The sequence below is a fragment of the Salmo trutta genome, chromosome 14 (genome assembly GCF_901001165.1).
Source record: "Salmo trutta chromosome 14, fSalTru1.1, whole genome shotgun sequence".
In the NCBI taxonomy this organism is placed as follows: domain Eukaryota; kingdom Metazoa; phylum Chordata; class Actinopteri; order Salmoniformes; family Salmonidae; genus Salmo; species Salmo trutta.
In genome coordinates, this window is record NC_042970.1 from 4,556,112 (window position 1) to 4,584,110 (window position 27,999).

At 42.3% G+C, this 27,999-nt stretch overlaps 1 protein-coding gene across 1 annotated transcript in view; it reads left to right on the forward strand.

The window, feature by feature from the left end:
- LOC115207272 (metabotropic glutamate receptor 7-like) overlaps positions 1-27,999 on the forward strand; it is a 361,353-nt gene that overhangs the window by 186,694 nt on the left and 146,660 nt on the right. Inside the window, exon 5 of the mRNA XM_029774252.1 lies at positions 14,401-14,538. Coding sequence (XP_029630112.1) covers positions 14,401-14,538 — 138 coding nt within the window. The remainder of the gene's footprint in view (positions 1-14,400; positions 14,539-27,999) is intronic.

A 27,999-nucleotide genomic window follows, 5' to 3' on the forward strand; every position in this document is an offset into this window, starting at 1 on the left:
TATCGTCTTGCAAGCTTCAGGAATAGTCTGCCCGGAAGCCATTCGCACCGGGTCGAAAGACAAGGCATGTTGGTTTGGCTGCGCCAAAGACCAAAGAACTTGGTGTATGGTATCAAGTTTAACCTCTCTGGCGCATGTGGGACGAACTCGTCCCACCTACGTAACAGCCACTGAAATCCAGTGGCGTGATTTTTGAATCGTTAGAAATACTATTACTTCCATTTCTCAAACATATGACTATTTTACAGCTATTTAAAGACAAGAATCTCGTTAATCTAACCCCACTGTCCGATTTCAAAAAGGCTTTACAATGAAAGCAAAACATTAGATTATGTCAGCAGAGTGCCCAGCCAGAAAAAATCAGACACCCATTTTTCAAGCTAGCATATCATGTCACATAAACCCAAATCACAGCTAAATGCAGCACTAACCTTTTATGATCTTCATCAGATGACACACCTAGGACATTGTGTTATACAATACATGCATGTCTGTTCAATCAAGTTCATATTTATATCAAAAACCAGCTTTTTACATTAGCATGTGACGTTCAGAAAAAGCATAACCCCCGCAAACTTCCGGGGAATTTACTAACAGTTTGCTAAATTACTCACGATAAACGTTCACAAAAAGCATAACAATTATTTTAAGAATTATAGATAGATTACTCCTCTATGCACTCGATATGTCCGATTTTAAAATAGCTTTTCGGATGAAGCACATTTTGCAATAATCTAAGTACATAGCCCGGCATCACAGGGCTAGCTATTTAGATACCCACCCAGGTCAGCCTCCACCAAAATCACATTTCCTATAAGAAAAATGTTCTTACCTTGCTTGTTCTTCGTCAGAATACACTGCCAGGACTTCTACTTCAATAACAAATGTAGGTTTGGTCCCAAATAATCCATCGTTATATCCAAACAGCGACGTTTTGTTCGTGAGTTCTAGACACTATCAGAATGCTTCTTCACGGTGTCGCGCATGGCGCATTGGCGTGACAAAAATGTCTAAATATTCCATTACCGTACTTCGAAGCATGTCAACCACTGTTTAAAACCAATTTTTATGCCATTTATCTCGTAGATAAGTGATAATATTCCGACCGGGAGTATGCATTGAGCCTAAACAGCCGAATAAAATTTCTCCTCAGGAGCGAATCGTGCACGCGCCTCATTCAAAGGTCCTCTGAGCAGCCACTTACAAAAGGTGATAATGTGTTTCAGCCTGAGGCTCCCTCGTAAACCTTCAGGTTTTTCGCGGGTTCTGAGAGCCTATTGGAGCCCTGGGAATTGTCACGTTACAGCTAAGATCCTTACTTTTCAATAAAAAGATGCAAGACGCACGACTCCTTGTCAGACAGGGTACTTCCTGCTTGAAACCTTGTCAGGTTTTTGCCTGCCATAGGAGTTCTGTTATACTCACAGACACCATTCAAACAGTTTTAGAAAATTCAGAGTGTTTTCTATCCAAACCTGAACAATAATATGCATATTCTAGCTTCTGAGGTGGTGTAGGAGGCAGTTAAAAATGGGAACATATTTTTTCCAAAATTCTCAATACTGCCCCCTATCCCCAAAAGGTTAACACCCAATCTTACCAAAATGTCCGCTCCCACATAGACTGTATGTGGGAGGTCCGCAACAACCAGTAGGTAGTGGGATAATTCCTTGGTTCCAATGCGGATCGATAGCGCACACACCCCTATTGCGGTGAGTGTTGTCTGGGGAATCGTTCCCAGTGGAAATCTAAACGTTTTCGGCACAAGGGGATGGCAGTTAGCCGTTTTCGAAATTTCGTTGAACATTTCCAAACTGATTGCGGATTTTTCTGACCAGGTGGCCAGCCTGGTATCCTCAGCCATAGTGTCGTTTAGGCACACGCCCCCTATCAGAGGAGGGCGGTAAGTGTCGGCTGGTGAATCACCCAAGCCGCACAAGAAAACCACATGTTCGGTTAAGTTCCGAGTCGAACTCACATTGTCCTTTGCCACAAATGGCGGGCTCATGGCCAAGTTCACAGGGTTTGCGTCAGATGCTGACGTCAAACCCACGTCGTTGCACAATGTATGGCAGGTAGCCTTGGAAGAATGCGGCGAAGTCAACGGAGTAGGCATAGGTATTTGGTTTTCCAATCCATTAGTGGTACCAAACGGTCAATTAAATCACTCCCAATCAGCATTCGTTCGATTTCGATGCTAGTCACATACACGGGGTGTATCAGTGACACGCTTTCGAAGTTGAGTTTAAGTAGGAGACGTTTGGTTAGGGGCGAGGTAGCTTGAGTGAAACCTCGAAGATTCGTATCGCAATGTTCCGTTTTCAACCAACGTTTTGTTGGGTCCACTGCCCTTTTTAGTTCATCCAGCAAGGTTTCGGATATGAGGGAAATTGTTGAACCCGAATCTATCAGAGCGTGACAGGTCACACAGTCCTCCAAGACTGTTCTAAGGTATGGCCTGTTCGAGTTGGTTTTTCTCGTCATATCCCCAACAAAATGGAGTGGGTTGGGAGAACGGAGCGGTTTGTAATCTGCGTCGATTTCCAAGACAGATAAGTCACTTACGTGACCCAGTGGGTCCTCTATCGGAATGGTAGAGGAATCATCTGTTGCACAGCTGCTTATCTCGTGCATCTCCACCTCCGTGTCCAAGTCTGTAGACAAAACCTGCGGGCTTGTGTCTAGAACGGGCGGTACCTGGACAGGGATTCGAGTGGGGGCGGGGGTAATGGAAATGTTTGCGTCCTCTTGAATTGCATGAATTTCGGCGGACTCGGTTTCCAACGATTTTACGCCTAGTCATGAGGATTTATCCTTGTCCTCTTTCTCAAATTTCTTACGATGCAGTACATCTTTTATCAGAGCTTCTATATCATTTCGGTTAGCGTTTAAATCATTGTTGAACACTTTGTTGCCCTTGTTACGCTTGTTACCCTTGTGTCCTGACCCTTTGTGAGAGTTAGGCAGAGGGGCATGTCGGCTAGGTTGATCTCTACGGGACCTGTTAGATTGGGGACGTTCATCGTAGCTATTGTTACGGCGGTGGTTGTCGGGGTGGTGGTTACTTGGTAGCCACCCCCTTTGATCGTCCTCTTTTACAGCATATGTCCCTGATGCAGCCCCTTCTAATTCGAGTGATGGTTCCCGCCTAAGCTCGAAAGTCGAGGTGTCCGGGCTCTTAGCCCGGCTTGCTTTTGATGCTTCAAAAGCGGTGCTTGCCAGCTCTCGGAGCGTCGAGATTGGCAACCCGACGTGGGCAGTAGGGCCCAAGTAGTTAATGAAGTTGGGAGACATGTTTGACAGAAAAAGTTGTTTGAACGGTAATAGGTCTTCCATTCCTGTTTCAGTGAGCATGCCAAAGTAAGCTGAACGAAGCCGGTGATAGTAGGCTTGTGGGTGTTCATTTCGAGCTTGTCTGATATTGTTAGCCAACGAACTATCGTGTTTGCGAGTCGCAGAACCACTGAATTCTATTTTCAAAACCGTGGCAAGTTTAGCATAGTCGTTTTGCACGTGTTGCTCTTGTAGACGGATGAACCTTGTCACGTGTCTGTTGGACGTTCGCTTCAAAAGATAGAGCCTGTCTGCATTCGTAGCGTTTGGGTAGCCATCCAAGGCGTCCTCTATGTCTGCTAAGAATGTCTCAGTGTCGTTTGGCTTTCCCGGAACGGGGTCGAAGAGGCGGAAGTTTTTGACGATTTTGTCAAGGCGATCCCCGCCAAGTGCGCGGGGAGCATCTGCACTCTCCCGTGGAGAATTGTGGGCCGAGAGGCCAAGAGGAAAAGTTAAGCTGTGGTTGTGTTGGCGAGGAGGCCCCAATTCACTGTGGGCCGAATGGCCAAGAGGAAGAGGCTGAAATCTCCTGTCATCTACATTCCCTCGTTCTCTTAGCTCCGGATGTGAGCTAGGTTGCTTGGTTTGGTTGTCCCGCGATAGCGCGTGACTGTTCTGGAGTTCCTCCAGATGATACCTAAGGGTGGTGTTATGCTGCATCGCAGAGTCCACCTGGGAGTTGAGGGTGTTTATTTTCGACACATAGGTGTCGCCCTTTTTTCGCTCGGCCTCATACTTATCTGTCATGGTTTGCAGGGAGAGGTCGCGAGTGTGGAGTGAGAGATCCAGTGATGCGATGTCCTCCTTTTGTTTAGAGGTCACATTTTCCAACTTTCTCACCTGGTCTTTCTCATCCTTCATTAAATCAGCGACTTCAATGAGTTCTGCTGTTTTGTCCTCCAACTTGGTCATTGTGTTCATTAACTGATCGTCTTTGGTCTGCAGCTTTTGGAATAGAGCATTATTGCTTTGAGTGGTTTCATTCACAACCGTTTGTAGGGCATCAATTTGCTCGCCCCGTTTTCTAACTAGCTCGTCCGATTCATCTAGTTTCGCGTGGACTTCATCGTATTTAGTTTTGGCTAAACCGAGTTGTTCTTTTAGAATACGGACTTGGTCAAGAGTTTGTTCGCGTTCTTTGTTATAAGTGTTAGACAGATCTTCCAATTTATCTGTTCTCACACACAGTTCCTCAGCTAGCAGTAGCTTATCTTTTTCGGCTTTCGATGCCAGCTCCCTGGTTCTCTCCACCTGTACCTTGAACTCCCCAGCTTCCTGCTCGTGCCTCTGCTGGGCACTGAGGTACTGGTGCACTGTCCATCTCTGCTGCTGGGCATAGTTGAGGGCTAAACTGGAGAGAACCTTCACAAGGCCTCCGCCTGATGGTCTATTTTGAAGAGCGTCTTTCGCAATGTCTGCATTTTTCTCGCTTATGGCATTGAAATCTAACATTTTCAGCCCCTCGGCATAGTTAGGATTTGCATCGTTGCTGAGGTCCGCGATCAATCTTTCCGTGGGTGAAGGTCCACTGATTAGAGGGGAAATGGGTGGAAGCCCATCTGATGGATTGCTCATTATTATGATTGTCAGTTATTTCAATTTACGTAATGTTTGGGGTTTTTAGTTGGAGGCTGCAAACACGATTTAACTCAGTTTGTAAACGTCAATGAATCATCAAGACTGGGTCAGCAATGTGAGTTGGTTATTACTGAACTTGCCAAAACAGGTTTAATTGATTAAATCGATTTTAATGATAAATCTAACCTGTATCGGCTATTTGGGAATTTTAATTTTAATTCACCTGAAAGAGTCGCTATCTCTAAGTTAACGTTGAAAAGTTTAACTATGTCTCATGGGTTAGTACACATTAGTTTGCGTATTATTCCAATAACCAACCTGGACGAGACAATGATATCCAATCAGTTGAGACTGATTATTATGGTTACTTGGTAGACACCCCCTTTGATCGTCCTCTTTTACAGCATATGTCCCTGATGCAGCATATGTCCCTAATTAAAAATAATTACTGGTGATTCTTCACCACCGGAGGTCACTGTTAACACAAGCTAAAATCGACAGGGTCCCAGTGAAAATAGAATTTTACAAAACTGTTAAAAAGTCTACCTAAACACCATTAAGCTGGTAAAACAGCTTTAATCTATTAATCAATTTGAATGATTAGTCAACCCCGTATAGGCTAAAGGAATTAGCTTTAATTAACCTGAAGTAATTGCTATATCTAAGTTAACATTGAAAAGTTTAACTGTGTCTCATTGGTTAGAACACATTAGTTTGCGTATTATTCCAATAACCAACCTGGACGGTAGTGTAGCAATTTAATGTATATTAAATTGAACGAGACAATGATATCCAATCAGTTGAGACTGGTTAGATATCGTACAGCATAACCTGAATTATTTAAAAATAATTACTGGTGATTCTTCACCACCGGAGGTCACTGTTAACACAAGCTAAAATCGACAGGGTACCTGTGAAAATAGAATTTTACAAAACTGTTAAAAAGTCTACCTAAACACCATTAAGCTGGTAAAACAGCTTTAATCTATTAATCAATTTGAATGATTAGTCAACCCCGTATAGGCTAAAGGAATTAGCTTTAATTAACCTGAAATAGTTGCTCTATCTAAGTTAACGTGGAACAGTTTAACCATGTCTCATTGGTTATGGCACATTCGTGTGTGTATTATTCCCATAACCAACCATAGTGTACCAACCATAACCAGGTAGTGTAGCAATTTAATGTATATTAAATTGAACGAGACAATGATATCCAATCAGTTGAGACTGGTTGGATATCGTACAGCGTAACCTGACTTATTTCACGAAAAATGACTGGCGTTTCTTCGCCAGAGGTTACGGATAGCCCAAGCTGAGATCTCACAGGATTCCCGTCTAATGCGGGAATTCACTATGAACAAAGAGGAAAACAAAAATGGCTGCTCCCCTTTGTTAGCTTAGCATCTGGCGCAATGCTTAGCTTTCCTTGCGCGGGTTTTCCCCCTTGCCGCACAAGGGATGTTCCCTCCTAGAAGGGACCAGGTTTACTTGGTGACGTCTCACGTTCAACCCTTAACCTCTCCCCGTTACCCAACGCGAGAGGTAGAGAGATAATAACTTCGCTTCGGTCAAACGAATATATCTACTCTAATTTCCGTAATGGCTGGCTCATATGTCCTCTGCTCTAGGAATGACTTATGACCGAGTCAGATCACTCCTGAAAGCGATCGACAGAAATAACACTACGTTAGGCCCAACTAGTATTATTTCTCAGAATGCCTGCATCGGCTGGTACATATGCCCTAGCTCGTAGCATTCGGTAGATCCCCCTTCACACTGGCTTTGGTCAGATATACAACAGGGGTCGTTCTCTCCCGACCAGTATCTGGGTGAAATGGAACGACACACACACACTTCTCTCCCGCACTAGTCCTGCCTATAGCTATTAATGGAATGTATATATCTTGCTACACAATTGATATGGAATAACACAACAGTGCGGCCTAGTCCTATCTTAGACTCCTCACACGGGGCGCCATGTGTCGTGACGTTGTATTAGTTAATGTGACGACTGCTGCTCATCGAATGATTAACGGTTTATAATTGCGTGATTAAATGAATTAAGCAATGAATCAAGCAATTATTAACTCATTAACCTGGGGCACCATGGGAACATTGTTTTGATTGAGTTTCTATTTCCCAAATTAACTCAAAGGATATCAGAATATCGATTACAACAGTCGCTAAACTAATCAATTTCCTCTACAGTCTCATAATCTGAACGTCGTACAATCCGGGAATCTGCACGGACCCGGGCTTTACCACTGAATTTACCACACCAATCTTAGTTGATTATTTATTTACTAGCAAGCTAAAATGATGATAAAAATACACATACACAAAACACAGTCTAGCTATTGATTAGGACTTAGTATAACGGGCCAACACACTATGGCGCTTGTTACCCAAAATGGGGATTTTAAAGAGAGAGAAATAAAGGAAGTACACGAGAGAAATATACATTTGGGTTCATTTGTCAGCCATGCTTATTTAACTAGCCTCGCCCCGAACTGCCGCTCTTATGGGTCAGAATATAATGATGTAACTACGTGTTGGAGGTCTCAGGTGGGAAGCTCCGCGTGGGTCGTTTAGGCTTCTAAATGACGCACTTCTCCGGCGCAACTCTCTGGTTGTCCTCACGATGTCAGTGTCCTTCTTGGCTAAATGGTCTGATCCCTCGCCCTTGATCTGAAAGGGGTCTTCTGAGGACAGACAGCTCTGTAGCTCAGAGCTCACAGCTTCGGCCCGAACGGGGTCGATACCACGATTCAATGGAGAGTGGAGGCTGGGTGGTTCGGCTTGAATTCACCCGCTTAGACACAGCTACTCGTCCGTAGCTCGTGTAGAAAAAGATTTCTTTGTCTTCAACCTTGTGTTTCGTTTTGGGGTTCGTCGACTTTGTTAGACCTTAGCTGCAGCTTGGGGTCAATTAGTCTCCTATGTTAATTCTTCACTCTCCTGTCTTATACCCTCGGGTCAAAAGTGGGTGTAACCGCCTTTAGGGCAATTCTCTGGGCGGACCAAGTAAAGGGGGCAAGGCTTTGGCTCTAGAAAATATCCAATTTTAGACACTAACTTCACATTTCATCTTTACCAAAACATTCTGTTTGATTTGGATATTTTCTACACAACGTACAATGTATAAACATCAGGCATATACTGGGAAAACTCTTAAAGGTACAATGTTTTCATAATAACGTCATCTCTTAACCTTTAAAAACAAATACAAAAGTTACATACATTTTACTATTCCACTTTTCGTCATAACCACCATTGTGGCTGATGGAAACCATTGTTCCAAAGTCCCTTTATTGCATGTTTAATGTTCTGAGGCCAGTTCTCCATTGTTAGGACAAAGGAATTTCTCTGTGGCCTAAGTTTATTATGGGCATGAGGTGTCATAAAACCCCCACATCTTCAGACCCCTAGATCTCTCCTCCTCTGTTGGGGGTTTGGGAGATAATCTGTAGGGTGGTGGTCTCCTGTACCCTGACCTGATCAGGACAGTCATGACAACAGTGAACGTTCCTGAGTGGCCAAAGCTACAGGTTTGACTTAAATCTACTTACAAATCTGTGACAGGACCTGAAAATGGTTGTCTAGCGATGATCAACAACCAATTTGGCAGAGCTAGAAGAATTTTGAAAAGAATAAAATGGGCAAATGTTGCACAATCCAGGTGTGGAAAGCTGTTAGACTCACCCAGAAAGACTCACAGCTGTAATCACTGTCAAAATGCTTCTGCAAAGTATTGATTCAGTGGTATGAATACTTGTCTAAATTAGACATTTCTTTAGAAAACAAACGGCACTCTACAGTAAATGGCAGTTCCCTCTGATACGTGTGAGCTATTTTTTTCTCTATGTACTTCAGATGTGTCTGTGACACACACACACACACACACACACACAGAGACAGACAGACACACACACACACACACACACACACACACACACACACACACACACACACACACACACACACACACACACACACACACACACACACACACACACACACAGAGAGACAGTGACAGATAGACACACACACATACACACACACACACAGAGACAGTGACAGACAGACACACACACATACACACACACACAGCTCTGTAACCTGATTTCCCCTGTGTACTTCAGACGTCCCAGACTGTGCCTCCAATATCGAGCAAAATGAAGTCTTCCCTGTCCCAAATGGAACCCTATTCCCTATACAGTGCACTAGCCTTATGGGTCCTGGTCAAATGTAGTGCACTGAATACTGAATATGGTGCCATTTGGGACTCAAGTTTTATCAGATCCCTACTCACTCACACACTTCATGGTTTAATGATTGTATCAGTTGATTAGATAAGATATGTGGTTATTCGTCTGTTTAGCTGAGAATACAGTTATTTTTATTTTTAATTAAAAAAATAATAATTTACGTGACCCTCTAGAAACGTCACTCAGGAGGGCCTTGAGTTAAGTAAATCACAGAATGGATTTGCTTTGAGACGGAAAGAACGGCATCATTCTAACAACTCTACAGGATGGCAGAAACATAATAGGGACTATTTTTGCCTCCATATTATTTGGAAAGAAAAAAAGGGCCCAAGTTTCATTTTACATAGTGAATGTTAATGGTAACTTAATTTCATAGTGAACAACATCTCATCCCAACATTTTCGGTCAGATTTAGAAAACAAAGAGAAAACTAATGTTTCGCAACTGCCAATTATCATATTGGTTGGGAGATGAAGCTGTATCGTTTCTCAGGACGTAGCACAGTAATGTACTTTCTTAATGTACCGCTGTAATGTACCGCTGTAGTTACTTTGCAGTAGTTTGCAATATAATGATAACAATGACAGTCAGAGAGACATCTCTCATTTGTCAGCCTCACGCAAAACAGACAGACTAAGTGGATCAGATTGGTATCCACTTAAACTGAAATGTGAAAAGGGTCTGCCAACGGTAAGAATGACATGTCTCTCAACACTAGTCAGTCAAATGATTACAGTGATTAATCAGAGTGTGATTTGTGCTTTAGATTTTCATACACAAAGCTTAGATAATTTCAGGGCATACATAATGCAGAAAGTAGAGGAAGAAGGTAGAGTTTTATTTTTCCTGAAGTGCCCTATTGATTAAATTGCCTTTATTTTTTTCTCTCTCACTGTCTCTGTCTTCCTCTGTCTCTATAATAATGGAACACTGGTCACTTTAATAGTGGAACACTGGTCACTTTAATAGTGGAACACTGGTCACTTTAATAATGGAATACTGGTCACTATAATAATGGAATACTGGTCACTTTAATAATGGAACACTGGTCACTTTAATAATGGAACACTGGTCACTTTAATAATGGAACACTGGTCACTTTAATAATGGAACACTGGTCACTATGATAATGGAACACTGGTCACTTTAAAAATGGAACACTGGTCACTTTAATAATGGAACACTATTCACTATAATAATGGAACACTGGTCAGTTTAACAATGGAACACTGGTCACTTTATTAATGGAACAATGGTCACTTTAATAATGGAACACTGGTCACTATAATAATGGAACACTGGTCACTTTAATAATGGAACACTGGTTACTATGATAATGGAACACTGGTCACTTTAAAAATGGAACACTGGTCACTTTAATAATGGAACACTATTCACTATAATAATGGAACACTGGTCAGTTTAATAATGGAACACTGGTCACTTTATTAATGGAACACTGGTCACTTTAATAATGGAACACTGGTTACTATGATAATGGAACACTGGTCACTTTAAAAATGGAACACTGGTCACTTTAATAATGGAACACTATTCACTATAATAATGGAACACTGGTCAGTTTAATAATGGAACACTGGTCACTTTATTAATGGAACACTGGTCACTTTAATAATGGAACACTGGTCACTATAATAATGGAACACTGGTCAGTTTTATAATGGAACGCTGGTCACTAAAGTAATGGAACACTGGTCACTATAATAATGGAACACTGGTCACTTTAACCTCTCTAGGGTAGGTGGCACCAAATCGTCCCACCTACGTAACAGCCAGTGGAATCCTGTGGCGCGTTATTCAAATACCTTAGAAATGCTATTACTTCAATTTCTCAAACATATGACTATTTTACAGCATTTTAAAGACAAGACTCTCGTTAATCTAACCACACTGTCCGATTTCAAAAAGGCTTTACAACGAAAGCAAAACATTAGATTATGTCAGCAGAGTACCCAGCCAGAAATAATCAGACACCCATTTTTCAAGCTAGCATTTAATGTCACAAAAACCCAGAAGACAGCTAAATGCAGCACTAACCTTTGATGAACTTCATCAGTTGACACACCTAGGACATTATGTTATACAATACATGCATGTTTTGTTCAATCAAGTTCATATTTATATCAAAAACCAGCTTTTTACATTAGCATGTGACGTTCAGAACTAGCATACCCCCCGCAAACTTCTGGCGAATTTACTAACAATTTACTAAATTACTCACGATAAACGTTCACAAAAAGCATAACAATTATTTTAAGAATTATAGATACAGAACTCCTCTATGCACTCGATATGTCCGATTTTAAAATTGCTTTTTGGTGAAAGCACATTTTGCAATATTCTAAGTACATAGCCCGGCATCACAGGGCTAGCTATTTAGACACCCAGCAAGTTTAGCCTTCACCAAACTCCGATTTACTATTTGAAAAGTTTGATTACCTTTGGTGTTCTTCGTCAGAATGCACTCCCAGGACTTCTACTTCAATAACAAATGTTGGTTTGGTCCCAAATAATCCATAGTTATGTTCAAACAGCGGCGTTTTGTTCGTGCGTTCAAGACACTATCCGAATGGTAAATAAGGGTTACGAGCACGGCGCATTTCGTGACAAAAAATTCTAAATATTCCATTACCGTACTTCGAAGCATGTCAACCGCTGTTTAAAATCAATTTTTATGCAATTTTTCTCGTAAAAAAAGCGATAATATTCCGACCGGGAATCTGCGTTTAGGTAAATAGACGAAAGAAAATAAAGCACGGGATCGACTCGTGCACGCGCCTAAGCCCATTATCCTCTTATCGGCCACTTGCCAAAAGCGCAAATGTGTTTCAGTCTGGGGCTGGAATGACATCATTCAGCTTTTTCCCGGGCTCTGAGAGCCTATGGGAGCCGTAGGAAGTGTCACATTACAGCAAAGATCCTCAGTCTTCAATAAACAGAGACAAGAAGAACAAGATCTTGTCAGAGAGGGCACTTCCTTTAAGGAATCTTCTCAGGTTTTTGCCTGCCATATGAGTTCTGTTATACTCACAGACACCATTCAAACAGTTTTAGAAACTTTAGGGTGTTTTCCATCCAAAGCCAATAATTATATGCATATTCTAGTTACTGGGTAGGAGCAGTAACCAGATTAAATCGGGTACGTTTTTTATCCGGCCGTGTAAATACTGCCCCCTAGCCCTAACAGGTCACTTTAATAATGGAACACTGGTCACAATAACAATGGAACACTGGTCAGTATAATAATGGAACACTGGTCACTATATACTGTGTATATATATATAGTTGAAGTCAGAAGTTTACATACACCTTAGCCAAATACATTTAAACTCAGTTTTTCACAATTCCTGACATTTAATCCTAGTAAAAATGTCCTGTCAGTTAGGATCACCACTTTATTTTAAGAATGTGAAATGTCAGAACAATAGTAGAGAGAATGATTTATTTCAGCTTTTATTTCTTTCATCACATTCCCAGTGGGTCAGAAGTTTACATACACTCAATTAGTATTTGGTAGCATTGCCTTTAAATTGTTTAACTTGGGTCAAACATTCCGGGTAGTCTTCCACAAGCTTCCCACAATACCATTCCTCCTGACAGAGCTGGTGAAACTGAGTCAGGTTTGTAGGTCTCCTTGCTCACACACGCTTTTTCAGTTCTTGCTACACATTTTCTATGGGATTGAGGTCAGGGCTTTCTGATGGCCTCTCCAATACCTTGACTTTGTTATTCTTAAGCCATTTTCCTACAACTTTGGAAGTGTGTTTGGGGTCATTGTCCATTTGGAAGACCCATTTGCAACAAAGCTTTAACTTCCTGACTGATGTCTTGAGATGTTGCTTCAATATATCCACATAATTTTCCATTCTCATGATGCCATCTATTTTGTGAAGTGCACCAGTCCCTCCAGCAGCAAACCACCCCCACAACATGATGCTGCCACCCCCGTGCTTCACGGTTGGGATGGTGTTCTTTGGCTTGCAAGCCTCCTGAGCAGTATGACGGCTGCATGGTCCCATGGTGTTTATACTTGCATACTATTGTTTGTACAGATGAACGTGGTACCTTCAGGCGTACCAAGGATGAACCAGACTTGTGGAGATGTAATATTTTTTTCTGAAGTCTTTATTTTGATATTCCCATGATGTCAAGCAAAGAGGTACTGAGTTTGAAGGTAGGCCTTGAAATACATCCACTCAAATGATGTCAATTAGCCTATCAGAAGCTTCTAAAGCCATGACATCATTTTCTGGAATTTTCCAAGCTGTTTAAAGGCACAGTCAACTTAGTGTATGTAAACTTCTGACCCACTGGAATAGTGATACAGTGAATTATAAGTGAAATAATCTGTCTGTAAACAATTGTTGGAAAAATGACTTGTGTCATCCACAAAGTAGATGTCCTAACCGACTTGCCGAAACTATAGTTTGTTAAACAAGATATTTGTAGTGGTTGAAAAACGAGTTTTAATGATTCTAACCTTAGTGTATGTAAACTTCCCACTTCAACTATATATATTTTTTTATAGTTAAACAGGTGGGGCTCAAAACTGGTAGGCCTCTGCCCCACCTTCCCTGAATGACGTGTCTCCGCAGTCTGAAATAGAAAAATAACAAACTATCATTTGAAAAATGCAAACATTTTTGTTCTCTGTTCTTGGAAGTTGTCATGTGGGATGCAGACTCAGGAAAGAGATTTCTACTGAAATACTCAACAGCTTGAATTACTAACACTTTCAATGTTAGTCTCTAGGCAATGGAATATGTCCTAAAATAGTGGTTTCACAATATTTGTCTATTTCAGCATGGGAAACAGGAGCAATAAGTACTGGACAAATATAAAGCTTGAAGGTAATGTGTCCTACATATTGCAAATAATTCAAACAGCGTGTCTAAATAAATACAAAATGTTATACAGGACTTTTTCTACACAAGCAGTGGATTTCTTTTTTTTACCTTTATTTAACCTGACAAGTCAGTTAAAAACAAATTCTTAATGACAGCGGGTTACCTGCCTTTGTTCAGGGGCAGAACAACAGATTTGTACCTTGTCAGCTCAGGGATTTGATCTTGCAACCTTTCAGTTACTAGTCCAACAGCTCTAACCACTAGGCTACACTGCTGATAGTTAGATGCTGAAGATGCTCTTGAGGCCTAAGACTTGTTTTAAGACTTGATTATCTGTCTCTTTTTTTCTCCAGGGTTTGATGCCTACTTCACATCGCGAACGCTAGAGAACAACAGGAGAAATGTCTGGTTCGCAGAATACTGGGAGGAGAACTTCAACTGTAAACTGATGAGCTCTTCCAAGAAGGAAGACACCAGCAGGAAATGCACAGGTAGCCATTTGGTAATGCACTCAACAAGGCTGTACTTTAAACCCCATAAATATTGGCACATGATAGATTCTTGAGCCCTCATTAGCAAGGGCATACTTTATTACAATAAACATTTGAACTATTTATGAGGCATGGTAATAGGCCAATGAGAGAATCCATATCACACTGCAGTGGTGTTTGCACTTTACTCAGAATACCCCTTGGTACTATTTTATTCTGCACTCCACAAGGATGTGCAGTAACCCCCCTAGGGCTGTTGGGGTAACCCTATTACCGCCACATCGGCAGTCACGAGTCATGATGGCAGTCAAATTCCAGTGAACATTTAGTCACAGTAATTAGCCTTCTCCAAGCTCCGAGGATGCTGATGGTCATTAGTAGCTGGTACTCAGCACCCTATTGTCCCTTTAATCACTCGGACATCAATGCAAATGTAATCGAAAATCTAATCAAACACCTTCATGAGAGCCTATGAGCTCATGTTGCTCAACATTTCTATAGGCAATGCAATTTCTATAAGCTATGCAATTGTGTGAGAAAACAGAGTGATGGCCTCTGTTATAAAGGGGAGGATCCAATCAGCTTGCTAGGCCTACTTTATTAATTTCTCAACGTTCCTAATATTAAATCAATCAATCAAATGTATTTATGAAGAAAGCCAGCGTAAAACCCCAAACAGCAAGCAATGCAGATGTGGCTAGGAAAAACATGGTGGCTAGGAAAAACTCCCTAGATAGGCGTGGACCTATAAAGAAACCTAGAGAGGAACCAGGCTCTGAGGGGTGGCCAGTCCTTTTCTGGCTGTGCCGGGTGGAGATTATAAGAGTACATGATCTTTAAGGCCAGATTGTTCTTCAAGGTCTTCAAACGTTCATAGCTGACCAGCAGGGTCATATAATAATCACAGTAGTTGTAGAGGGTGCAACAGGTCAGCACCTCAAGGGGTAAATGTCAGTTGGCTTTTCATAGCCGAGCATTCAGAGATGTCGAGACAGCAGGTGTGGTAGAGAGAATAGAATAGAATAGAATAACACTTTATTGTCCATCCAGGATGGACATTTTTGGCAGGGCCAAAAATGGAAGGTCAGCCAGGAGTCATCAGGCCAGGTAATCCTGCGGCTTGCCGTAGGGCTCAGGTCCTCCGGGAGGGGAGGGGGGAGAAAGAATTAGATTCATACTTATAGCATACTTAAATTCACTCACCAGATAAGACAAGGGAATTACACCAGACATAACAGACTGATCCTTTCCCCCCGGTGCAAATACTGTTGCAGAATATATACTGGAGGCTGAGATGGGAGGGGTCGGGGGACACTGTGGCCCATTCTGACGATACCCCAGACAGGGCCATCCAGGCAGGGTATAACTCAATCCACTTTGCCTATGCACAGCCCCTACACCACTAGAGGGATATCAACACACCACCAACTTACTATCCTGAGACAAGGCTGAGTATAGCCCACGAAGAGCTCCTCCACTGCACGAGACTGAGGGGGGTCAAAACCGGACACATTGCTTCTCTTTACAACAGGTGTATAGCCTACCTGTTGGGCATGAAAAATGAACCATGGGAAAAGCATCCTCAATTCTCTATTTAACCTCTATAGGATCGGGGGTTCCCCCACGGGACGGTTGAGCTAACATAGGCTAATGTGATTAGCAGGTTGTAAGTTACAAGAAAATTTCCCAGGACATAGACATATCTGATATTGGCAGCAAGCTTAAATTCTTGTTAATCTAACTGCACTGTCCAATTTACAGTAGCTATTACAGTGAAAGAATACCATGCTATTGTTTGAGGAAAGTGCACAGTTATGAACTTGAAAAGTTATTAATAAACCATTTAGGCACATTTAGGCAGTCTTGATACAACATTTTGAACATATATGCAATGGTTCATTGGATCAGTCTAAAACATTGCACATACACTGCTGTCATCTAGTGGCTAAAATATAAATTGTGCCTGGGCTGAAATAATACGTTATGGCCTTTGTCTTGCATTTCAAAGATGATGGTACACAAAAAAAGCTTTTTTTTTCTCTTTGTATTATCTATTACCAGATCTACTGTGTTATATTCTCCTATATTCATTTCACATATCTACAAAATTCAAAGTGTTTCCTTTCAAATGTTTCAAGAATATGCATATCCTTATTTCAGGTCCTGAGCTACAGGCAGATAGATTTGGGTATGTCATTTTAGGCTAAATTTTTTAAACAAATGTGCGGATCTTTAAAGCTGGGCATCATTAACAAGTGATATGTTTTATTCACAAGTGATAGACTAATATTGTCACCTATCAGACTATTCTTGGTTTAATAATCTTGTCTTTACATATTCTATATAATATATGTCTGAAATTTGTTTTGATGTAGAATTGAACATTATCATGAACCGAAAAAAGACTTTTTTAAATCATCGCACACCTCATGTAGCCTAGCCTATATACGCCTATATGTTTTGATAAGGTTTGTATCACAACTAATGTGGCCAAAGAACTTCTTAAAATGCAGCACATTAATTTGCTTTACAAGGGGTGTAGAGCCTAACTGGTATACATAAGCAGTGTGTGGGTTTAAAGTTTTGGGAAGCTCATTTTCATCATAAAAATGCAGCTGTATAATAAAAGCATTACATGCATAATGCGTTTGTGATCACTTTGAGAATGGTGTTTCCCTGCTAACGGAACATTCATGCTTATAGCCTACTGTCATGTGCGCATTTCTGTGCTTATAAAGTGAAGGAAAAGCCTAACGGTCTATCAACATTTTAAGCTTAAACGTTCTGATCTGTTTCGTCAGCCTCATTGCGTACATTTTTGGAGGGGATGCAAGTGGTTGTATTAATTTGGGATCTATCACATCCCACAACTATCTCAGACTATGTTTGGAATATTTATTTCTCTCACAGAATAAAATAGGTCAACCTTTGTACTATGGGGGATAGTAGATTAACATAGGCTAGTGCTCTTGCTGTTCGTTAGGCCTACTCATCTTGTTGGCTGACGGAAAGTAAATGTGAACAGTTCTTCCAATATCTTCAATGTGCACCTTGGAAATGGATAAGGACATGCGCAGTTGCATGCCCAATGTGTCTGTCTTCACTTGTAGCCTGTGAAAAAAGACCTGATCACGTGACAGAGAACCAGTGAGTGTGAGGTGCTTTGGCATGCAGCTGGGAGGAAGGAATTATAATAGTTATATTCACCCCAATGGCACAACGGCCACTGGCCGCAATAGGCATGGCTTTTTTTTAAGGTGCGTTACAGTCACACTAAGGGGATGCAGCCAGGAAATTCAAGGCATTATCAAGTGCTTGTCAAATCTGTCACGGTTTTCGTTGGGAAAGGAGGACCAAAATGCAGCAGGATTGTAGGTGCTTATCTTGACGTTTTATTTAACTCAAAAATACGAACACCAAAATAACAAACAACGAACTCACGATCAACACAACAGTCTTGTAAGGCTTACTCACGCTAAACAAGAAACAGGCAAAACAAGAAACAATCTCCCACAAAATACAAACCCAAACACACCCTAATATCTAGGACTCTCAATCAAAGGCAAAGAGACAACACCTGCCTTCAATTGAGAGTCCCAACCCCAATTAACTAAACATAGAAACAAATTCACTAGACAAAACATAGAAATACATGAATATGACACAGTGCCCAAAAACCCCGGCATACATAAATCAAATGCCCTTCTACAAAAACCACCACCCCGAACCACATAAAACAAATACCCTCTGCCACGTCCTGACCAAACTACAATAACAATTAACCCTTATACTGGTCAGGACGTGACAAAATCGTGAATGACAGACTGATTAAGTGTGTAAGTCTGCACAAAAAAAAAACAAGCAGAGCTCGTGCCTTTTATACAACTTTAAAAAAAATCATCATTAGAGTCACATCATGCAAAGCAGATAGCCCAACATTTGTATCACAACTAAAGTTACATAAATAACTCTAAATTAAACATGTTTCTTTGTTAACTGCTCAACACAGAATAGCCGCATGTGCGCACTCCATCTTTCAAGAAAATATCCTTTCTATTTCATTCAGCTTTGTTCAATTGTATTCTTCATACTATAAAGTAATATAAAATAATGCCATGGAATTCTAAGTTAATCTTGTCTGCTAAATTAACTATTGTAGCCCAGAGCAATATGGCATAGTCAGATCAGGGCCTAACATAAGAACAACTCAGAGTATGCTATTCTGTTCTTCTGAAATAGACTACATTTTCTTCATATCATGCTTCTTTGATGTTCCTAAGGTCTGCATCAGTGGCTTTTAGGCTATGCATGGGTGCCAGGAGATGCTAAATGTGTCTATTTTAAATGGTCAATTACCCTGAGACCACTGGTTATTTGCTTGACCAAAAAAATTATGACAAAACTTCATGACCGCCACAGCCCTTAACCCCGCTAAGACTTTGCACTCTTGCTGTAGGTGTGGATGATAAGAATGAGAACAATGGACACCCTCTATACTGTTCATTGAATTTGCTGAGAAAGTTTAACGCACAACATCCTAGTTATTTGCAAAGAAGAAGGAAGAGACACAGGTACAGAGGACACAAAGCGGGGTGCCTCATAAGGATCCGCAGAAGGCAAGTGGGAAATCTGCCGTTACCGTCAATATTATTCTCCAACATGCAATAATTGGACAATAAATTTGATGACGTACGATCACGAATATCCTACCAATGGGACATAAAAAAACTGCAATATCTTATGTTTCACGGAATCGTGGCTGAATGATGACATGGATATTCAGCTAGCGGGATATACGCTGCACCGGCAGGATAGAACAGCACACTCCAGTAAGACAAGTGGGGTCAGTCTGTGCATATTTGTAAACAACAGTTGATGCACAAAATCTAAGGAAGTCTGGATTTTGCTCGCCTGAAGTAGAGTATCTTGTGATAAAATGCAGCCCACACTATTTGCCTAGAGAGTTGTCAGCTATACTTTTCGTGGCTGTTTATTTACCTCCACAGACGGATGCTGGCACTAAGACCGCACTCAGTCAGCTGTATAAGGAAATAAGCAAACAGGAAACCACTCACCCAGAGGCGGCGCTCCTAGTGGCCGGAGACTTTAATGCAGGGAAACTTAAATCAGTTCTACCTAACTTCTATCAACATGTTAAATGTTCAACCAGAGGGAAAACAATTCTAGATCACCTGTACTCCACACACAGAGACGCGTACAAAGCTCTCCCTCGCCCTCCATTTGGTAAAGCTGACCACAATTCTATCCTCCTGATTCCTGCTTACAAGCAAACATTAAAGCAGGAAGCACCAGTGACTCAGTCTATAAAAAAGTGGTCAGATGAAGCAGATGCTAAACTACAGGACTGTTTTTTTATCACAGACGGGAACATGTACACCACATTAGTCACTGGCTTTATCAATAAGTGCATTGAGGACGTTGTCCCCACAGTGACTGTACGTACATACCCCAACCAGAATCAAATCAAATATCACATACACATGGTTAGCAGATGTTAATGCGAGTGTAGCGAAATGCTTGTGCTTCTAGTTCCGACAATGCAGTAATATCCAACGAGTAATCTAACCTAACAACTTCACAACAACTACATTATACACACAAGTGTAAAGGAATGAATAAGAATATGTACATAAAAATATATGAATGAGTGATGGTATAGACCGGCATAGGAAAGATTCAGTAGATGGTATCGAGTACAGTATATACATATGAGATGAGTAATGTAGGGTATGTAAACATTATATGAAGTGACATTGTTTAAAGTGGCTAGTGATACATTACATCAAGATGGCAAGATGCAGTAGATGGTATATAATACAGTATATACATTTGAGATGAGTAATGTTGGGTATGTAAACATTCTATGAAGTGGCATTGTTTAAAGTGGCTAGTGATACATTTATTCCATATATTTTTCCAGTGGCTGGAGTTGAGTCAGTATGTTGGCGGCAGCCACTCAATGTTAGTGATGGCTGTTTAACAGTCTGATGGCCTTGAGATAGAAGCTGTTTTTCAGTCTCTCGGTCCTTGCTTTGATGCACCTGTACTGACCTCGCCACTGCCTGTACTGAACAGGCAGTGGCTGTCGGGTGGTTGTTGTCCTTGATGATCTTTATGGCCTTCCTGTGACATCGGGTGGTATAGGTGTCCTGGAGGGCACCCGGTGATGCGTTGTACAGACCTCACTACCCTCTGGAGAGCCTTACGGTTATGGGCGGAGCAGTTGCCGTACCAGGCGGTGATACAGCCCGACAGGATGCTCTCGATTGTGCATCTGTAAAAATGTTAGTGTTTTTGGTGACAAGCCGAATTTCTTCAGCCTCCTGAGATTGAAGAGGCGCTGCTGCGCCTTCTTCACCACGCTGTCTGTGCGGTTGGACCATTTCAGTTTGTCCGTGGTGTGTACGCAGAGGAACTTAAAACTTTCTACCTTCTCCACTACTGTCCCGTCGATGTGGATAAGGGGGTGCTCCCTCTGCTATTTCCTGAAGTCCACGATCATCTCCCTTGTTTTGTTGAGTGTGAGGTTATTTTCCTGACACCATACTCCGAGGGCCCTCACCTCCTCGTCGTTGATGGTAATCAAGCCTACCACTGTAGTGTCGTCTGCAAACTTGATGATTGAGTTGGAGGCGTGCATGGCCACGCAGTCATGGGTGAACAGGGAGTACAGGAGATGGCTGAGAACACACCCTTGTGGGGCCCCAGTGTTGAGGATCAGCGGGGTGGAGATGTTGTTACCTAACCTCACCACCTGGGGCCAGCCCGTCAGGAAGTCCAGGACCCAGTTGCACAGGGCGGTGTCGAGACCCAGCATGAAGAGCATTCTCACATAGGTATTCCTCTTGTCCAGATGGGTTAGGGCAGTGTGATTGCATTGTCTGTGGACCTATTGGGGCGGTAAGCAAATTGGAGTGGGTCTAGGGTGTCAGGTAGGGTGGAGGTGATATGATCCTTGACTAGTCTCTCAAAGAACTTCATGATGACAAAAGTGAGTGCTACAGGGCAGTAGTCATTTAGCTCAGTTACCTTAGCTTTCTTGGGAACAGGAACAACTCCAACACCATCATTAAGTTTGCAGACAACACAACAGTGGTATGCCTGATCACTGACAACGATGAGACAGCCTATAGGGAGGAGGCCAGAGACCTGGCCGGGTGGTGCCAGAATAACAACGTAACCAAGACTAAGGATATGATTGTGGACTACAGGAAAAGGAGGACCGAGCACGCCCCCATTCTCATCTGTTGGGCTGTAATGGAGCAGGTTGAGAGCTTCAAGTTCCTTGGTGTTCACATCACCAACAACCTAGAATGGTCCAAACACACCAAGACAGTCGTGAAGAGGGCACGACAAAACCTATTTCCCCACAGGAAACTAAAAACATATGGCATGGGTCATCAGATCTTCAAAGGGTTCTACAGTCGCAACATCGAGAGCATCACAGCCTGGTACGGCAGTTGCTCAGCCTCTGATTGCAAGGCACTACCGAGGGTAGTGCGTACGGCCCAGTACATCACTGGGGCTAAGCTGCCTGCCATCCAGGACCTCTACACCGAGCGGTGTCAGAGGAAGGCCCTAAAAATTGTCAAAGAGCCCAGCCACCCCAGTCATAGACTGTTCTCTCATCTACCGCATGGCAAGCGGTATCGGAGTGCAAAGTGTAGGACAAAAAGGCTTCTCAACAGTTTTTTACCCCCAAGCCAATAGACTCCTGAACAGGTAATCAAATGGCTACCCGGACTATTTGCATTGTGTGCCCCCCCCAACCCCTCTTTTATGCTGCTGTTGCTCTCTGTTTATCATATATGCATAGTCACTTTAACTCTACATTCATGAACATGCTACCTCAATTGGCCTGACCAACCAGTGTCCCCGCACATTGGCTTACCAGGCTTTCTGCATTGTGTCCCGCCACCACCTGCCAACCCCTCTTTTACGCTACTGCTACTCTCTGTTCATCATATATGCATAGTCACTTTAACCATATCTACATGTACATACTACCTCAATCAGCCTGACTAACCGGTGCCTGTATATAGCCTCGCTACTTTTATAGCCTCGCTACTGTTATAGCCTCGCTACTGTATATAGCTTCGCTACTGTTATAGCCTCGCTACTGCATATAGCCTCGCTACTGTTATTTTTCACTCTCTTTTTACTGTTGTTTTTATTTATTTACTTACCTATTGTTCATCTAATACCTTTTTTGCACTGTTGGTTAGAGCCTGTAAGTAAGCATTTCACTGTAAGGTCTACACCTGTTGTATTCGGCGCAGGTGACAAATAAACTTTGATTTGATTCTCGCAACCAGCTTCATTAGGTAGTCACCTGTAATGCATTTCAATTAACATGTCTGCCTTGTTAAAAGTTAATTTGTGGAATTTCTTTCCTTATTAATGCTTTTGAGCCAATCAGTTGTGTTGTGAGATAAAGTAGTGTTTGTATACAGAAGATATCCCTATTTAGTAAAATACCAAGTCCATATTACGTCAAGAACAGCTCAAATAAGCAAAGAGAAATGACAGTCCATCATTACTTTAAGACATGAAGGTCAGTCAATCTGGAAAATTTCAAGAACTTTTTCAAAGTTTCTTCAAGTGCAGTTGCAACAACCATCAAGCGCTATGATGAAACTGGCTTTCATGAGGACCGCCACAAGAAAGGAAGACCCAGAGTTCATTAGAGTTACTAGCCTCAGAAATGGTAACCCAAATAAATTCTTTACAGAGTTCAAGTTACAGACACATCTCAACATCAACTGTTCAGAGGAGACTGTGTGAATCAGGCATTCTTGGTCGAATTGCTGCAAAGAAACCACTACTAAAGGACACCAATAAGAAGAACAGACTTGCTTGGGCCAAGAAACACTAGCAACGGACATTAGACTGGTGGAAATCGGTCCTTTGGTCTGATGAGTCCAAATTAGAGATTTTTGGTTCCAACCGCCGTGTCTTTGTGAGATGCAGAGTAGGTGAACGGATGATCTCCGGATGTGTGGTTCCCTCCGTGAAGCATGGAGGAGGTGTGATGGTGTGGGGGTGCTTTGCTGGTGACACTGTCAGTGATTTATTTAGAATTCAAGGCACACTTACCCATCATCGCTACCACAGCATTCTGCAGCGATATGCCATCCCATCTGGTTTGCACTTATTGGGACTAGCATTTGTTTTTCAACAGGACAATGACCCAAAACACACCTCCAGGCTGTGTAAGGGCTATTTCAGAGTGATGTAGTGCTGCATCAGATGACCTGGCCTCCACAATCCCCCAACCTCAACCCAATTGAGATGGTTTGGGAAGAGTTGGACCGCAGAGTGAAGGAAAAGCATCCAATAAGTGTTCATCTTATGTGAGAACTCCTTCAAGACTGTTGGAAAAGTATTCCAGGTGAAGCTGGTTGAGAGAACAGCAAGAGTGGGCAAAGCTGTCATCAAGGAAAATGGTGGCTGCTTTGAAGAATCTCAAATATAAAATATATTTTGATTTGTTTAACAATGTTTTGGTTACTAAATGATTCCATATGGGTCATTTCATAGTTTTGATGTCTTCACTATTATTCTACAATGTAGAAAATAATAAAAATGATCAAAAACCCTTGAATGACTAGGTGTGTCCAAACTTTTGACTGGTACTGCACATATCCCAACCAGAAGCTTGGCACTCCTGTGTTTGTGGAGTTTCTCCCATTATTCTCTGCAGATTCTCTCAAACTGTGTCAGGTTTCATGGGGAGCATCACTGCACAGCGTCGCTGCACAGCTATTTTCAGGTCTCTCCAGAGATGTTAGATCGGGTTAAAGTCTGGACTCTGGCTGGGCCACTCTGGCTGTCCCAAAGCCACTCCTGCGTAGGGATGGTGCCAGGTTTTATCCAGATGTGATGCATGAGTTCAATCTTGGTTTCGTCAGACCAGAGAATCTTGTTACTCATGGTCTGAGAGCAGCTTGTCATGTTCCATTTACTGAGGAGTGGCTTCTGTGGTTGACCTTCTGGAAGTCCACAGAGGAACTCTGGAGCTCTGTTAGTATGACCATCCGGTACTTGGTCATCTCCCTGACCAAGGCCCATCTCCCCCTCAGTTTGGCCGGGCGTTAGGCTCTAGGAAGAATTGTGGTGGTTGCAAACTTCTTCCGTTTAAGAATGATGGAGGCCACTCTGTGTTGTTCGGGACCTTCAATACTGCAAATATTTTTTGGTTCCCTTCCCCAGTCTGTGTAATTTGAGGGAAATATGTGTCTCTCTCATATGGTCATACATTTGGCAGGAGGTTAGGAAGTGCAGCTAAGATATTTCTACTATCTACGAGGCTAATTTACACATCAAGAGACATTATTTGATGACATTAGGGGAAGCATATGCTGCTGTTAAGGATAACATTATAATGGAGTGCAGTAGAGGTTCTGGGTTCCTAATAGGGAAGGAGGGGAGGGAGTGATGGAGGGGAGATAGGGGTAGGATGGCAGGGAGGGAGAGGAGATAGTGTCCTGGTGTTATCCGTGGGGGGACCGGGGTCTTGTTTCTCCAGTGAAGGAGGGGAGTGTTACCAGTGAGGGAAGGGGAGATTGAGGTCATCCGTTTGATTTGAAAGGAAACTATACAGTCAGTCAGTGGACCACCAGGTGGGAAAGGCTTGCCCCTTATATTACTAATATACCTGAGCTGTTATTTTCATGTCCTGTCCTACATTAAGTACCAGCCCTCCTCCTCTCTGTTGGGTTATTACACGCTTGGCTCGTTAGCTGCTAGCGCCGTGTCTCTCTTTAACGAGACATAATGAGATGATTAGGATGGGATTTATAGGACGATGCCATCCTCTCCTTGTGCCCCCCCCAAGGTTCACTCAACCTAGACCAAACTTTTACTGGCTGCGTCTGAAATGGCAGCTTTTTCCCTATAGGGATCTGGTCAAAAGTAGTCTACTCTATAGGGAATAGATTTCCGTTTGCGATGTACCCATGGTTTTGTCTTCTGTACTGTTTTTTTTCTCTTCACATTTCCCGCCTGGAAGATTATTGCTGCCATGGGAAAAAAAAGAAAAGAGGCCATCAATAAGCTTTTGTACATAGCTGCCCAGCAGTGGTAATAGATCTATTATGGCTAACCCAGACCCTCTGTTTGGTGGTTTTACGAGCAGCACTGAAACAATAGGTACTGCATTCCCAATGCAACCTCTACAATTACCAATTACACAGTTATAGGTCTAAACTGTCACTGCGTATATATGAAAAAATGTCCTCTCACCATGTTCTAAGCAAAGTCTTCCAATGCATTGTTTCAGGGAAGCTGCCGCGAATGTCTTTTACTTGTTGTTGGTCTGTGCATTCTTCTATGATAAAATAACTAATCTGGTAGCATTGGCATTTCTAGCTGCACTGTTCAGCAATGACACTCAACACGGTATTAACATCATGTTTAATATCGTGTTTGAGAGGCTATACCGCTGACATGTTAACATCATGTTTAATACCGTGTTTGAGAGGCTATACAGCTGACATGTTAACATCAACTCCACTATACAGAATAGCTTCAGAAAATAATATTGATTACAGTGAATGAGTTTATTAGGAAGTGTACAAGAGATGTTATACCCACTGTGACGATTACAACCTACCCCAACCAAAAAAACGTGGATAGATGGGAGCATTCGCTCAAAACTGAAAGCACAAACCCCCTCATTTAACCAGGACAAGAAGACTGGGAATATGGAAGAACACAAAGAGTGTAGTTATTCCCTCCGCAATGCAACCAAGCAGGCTAAATGTCAGTATGGGGACAAAGTTGAGTCCCAGTTCAATGGCTCAGACACGAGACGTATGTGGCAGGGTCTACAGACAATCACGGATTATAAAAGGAAAACCAGCCACGTCGTTGACACCAAGGTCTTGTTTCCGGACAGGCTGAACACCTTCTTCGCCCGCTTTGAGGATAATACAGTGCCACCGACGTGGCCCACTGTCAGGGACTGTGGGCTCTCCTTTCTCCGTGGCCGACGTGAGTAAGACATTTAAGCGTGTTAACCCTCGCAAGATGGTATCCCTAGCCGCGTCCTCAGAGCATGTGGACACCAGCTGGCTGGTGTGTTTATAGATATATTCGGTCTCTCTCTATCTCAGTCTGCTGTCCCCACATGCTTCAAGATGGCCAACATTGTCCCTGTACCTAAGAAAGAAAAGGCAATTGAAATAATTGACTATCACCCCTTAGCACTCACCTCTGTCATCATAAAGTGCTTTAAGAGACAAGTCAAGGATCATATCACCTCCACCTTACCTGACACCCTAGACCCAATTCAATTTGCTTACCGCCCCAATAGATCCACAGATGACGCAATCACACTGCCCACTGACCTAACCCATCTGGACAAGAGGAATACCTATGTAAGAATGCTGTTCATTGACTACAGCTCAGCATTCAACACCATAGTACCCTCTAAGCTCATCATCAAGCTCGAGGGGCTGGGTCTGAACCCTGCCCTGTGCAACTGGGTCCTGGACCTCCTGACGGGTCGCCCCCAGGTGGTGAAGGTAGGAAACAACACCTCCTCCTCGCTGATCCTCAACACTGGGGCACCTCAAGGGTGCATGCTCAGCCCCCTCTTGTACTCCCTGTTCACCCATGACTGCGTGGCCAAGCACGCTTCCAACTCAATCATCAAGTTAGCAGACGACAAAACAGTAGTAGACCTGATTACCAACAATGATGAGACGGGAGCCTACAGGGAGGAGCTGAGGGCTCTGGGAGTGTGGTAGCAGAAAAATAACCTATCGGGACTTAAAAACATCTTCTATCTCAAGGCAATCAGACTGTTAAACAGCCATCACCAGCACATCAGAGGCGTCTGCCTATAGACATAGATTAGGAATCACTAGCCACTTTTAGAAATGGATCATTTGCCACTTTAATAATGTATAAATTGTATTCTATACTATTCTACGGTGTCTTATTCACTTTAATTGATTGTAAATATTACATCAGCCATCTCATATGTACATAGAAGCACAAGCATTTAGCTACACTCACAATAACATATGCTAATCACTTGTATGTGACCAATACATTTGATTTGATAGCTTGCTTGAGGCTTAACAGCTGACGTATTAACATCAATTAACATCAATTGCACTATACCATGTTTGAGAGGCTAAATAACATAATTTTTGTGTATGATCTGAAAATGAAAGGCAGTCGGTTACCATATTGCATGGCGATTGGGTTCCAGGAGAATATGGTGGAGAACTGCCGCTTTTGACCCCATTTAGCCTCATCCAAGTCTCCCACATCCTTCTATACATCACCATCATATACACTGTTGATCTGGACATTGTGTGTTTATCTTTGTCTCACAGGATCTATGTGAACATTCAGCAGCAACGGATGTATTCTACTCTGATATAGACTATGCTACCATGATGCAGTGTGTGAGAGAGAGAGAGAGCT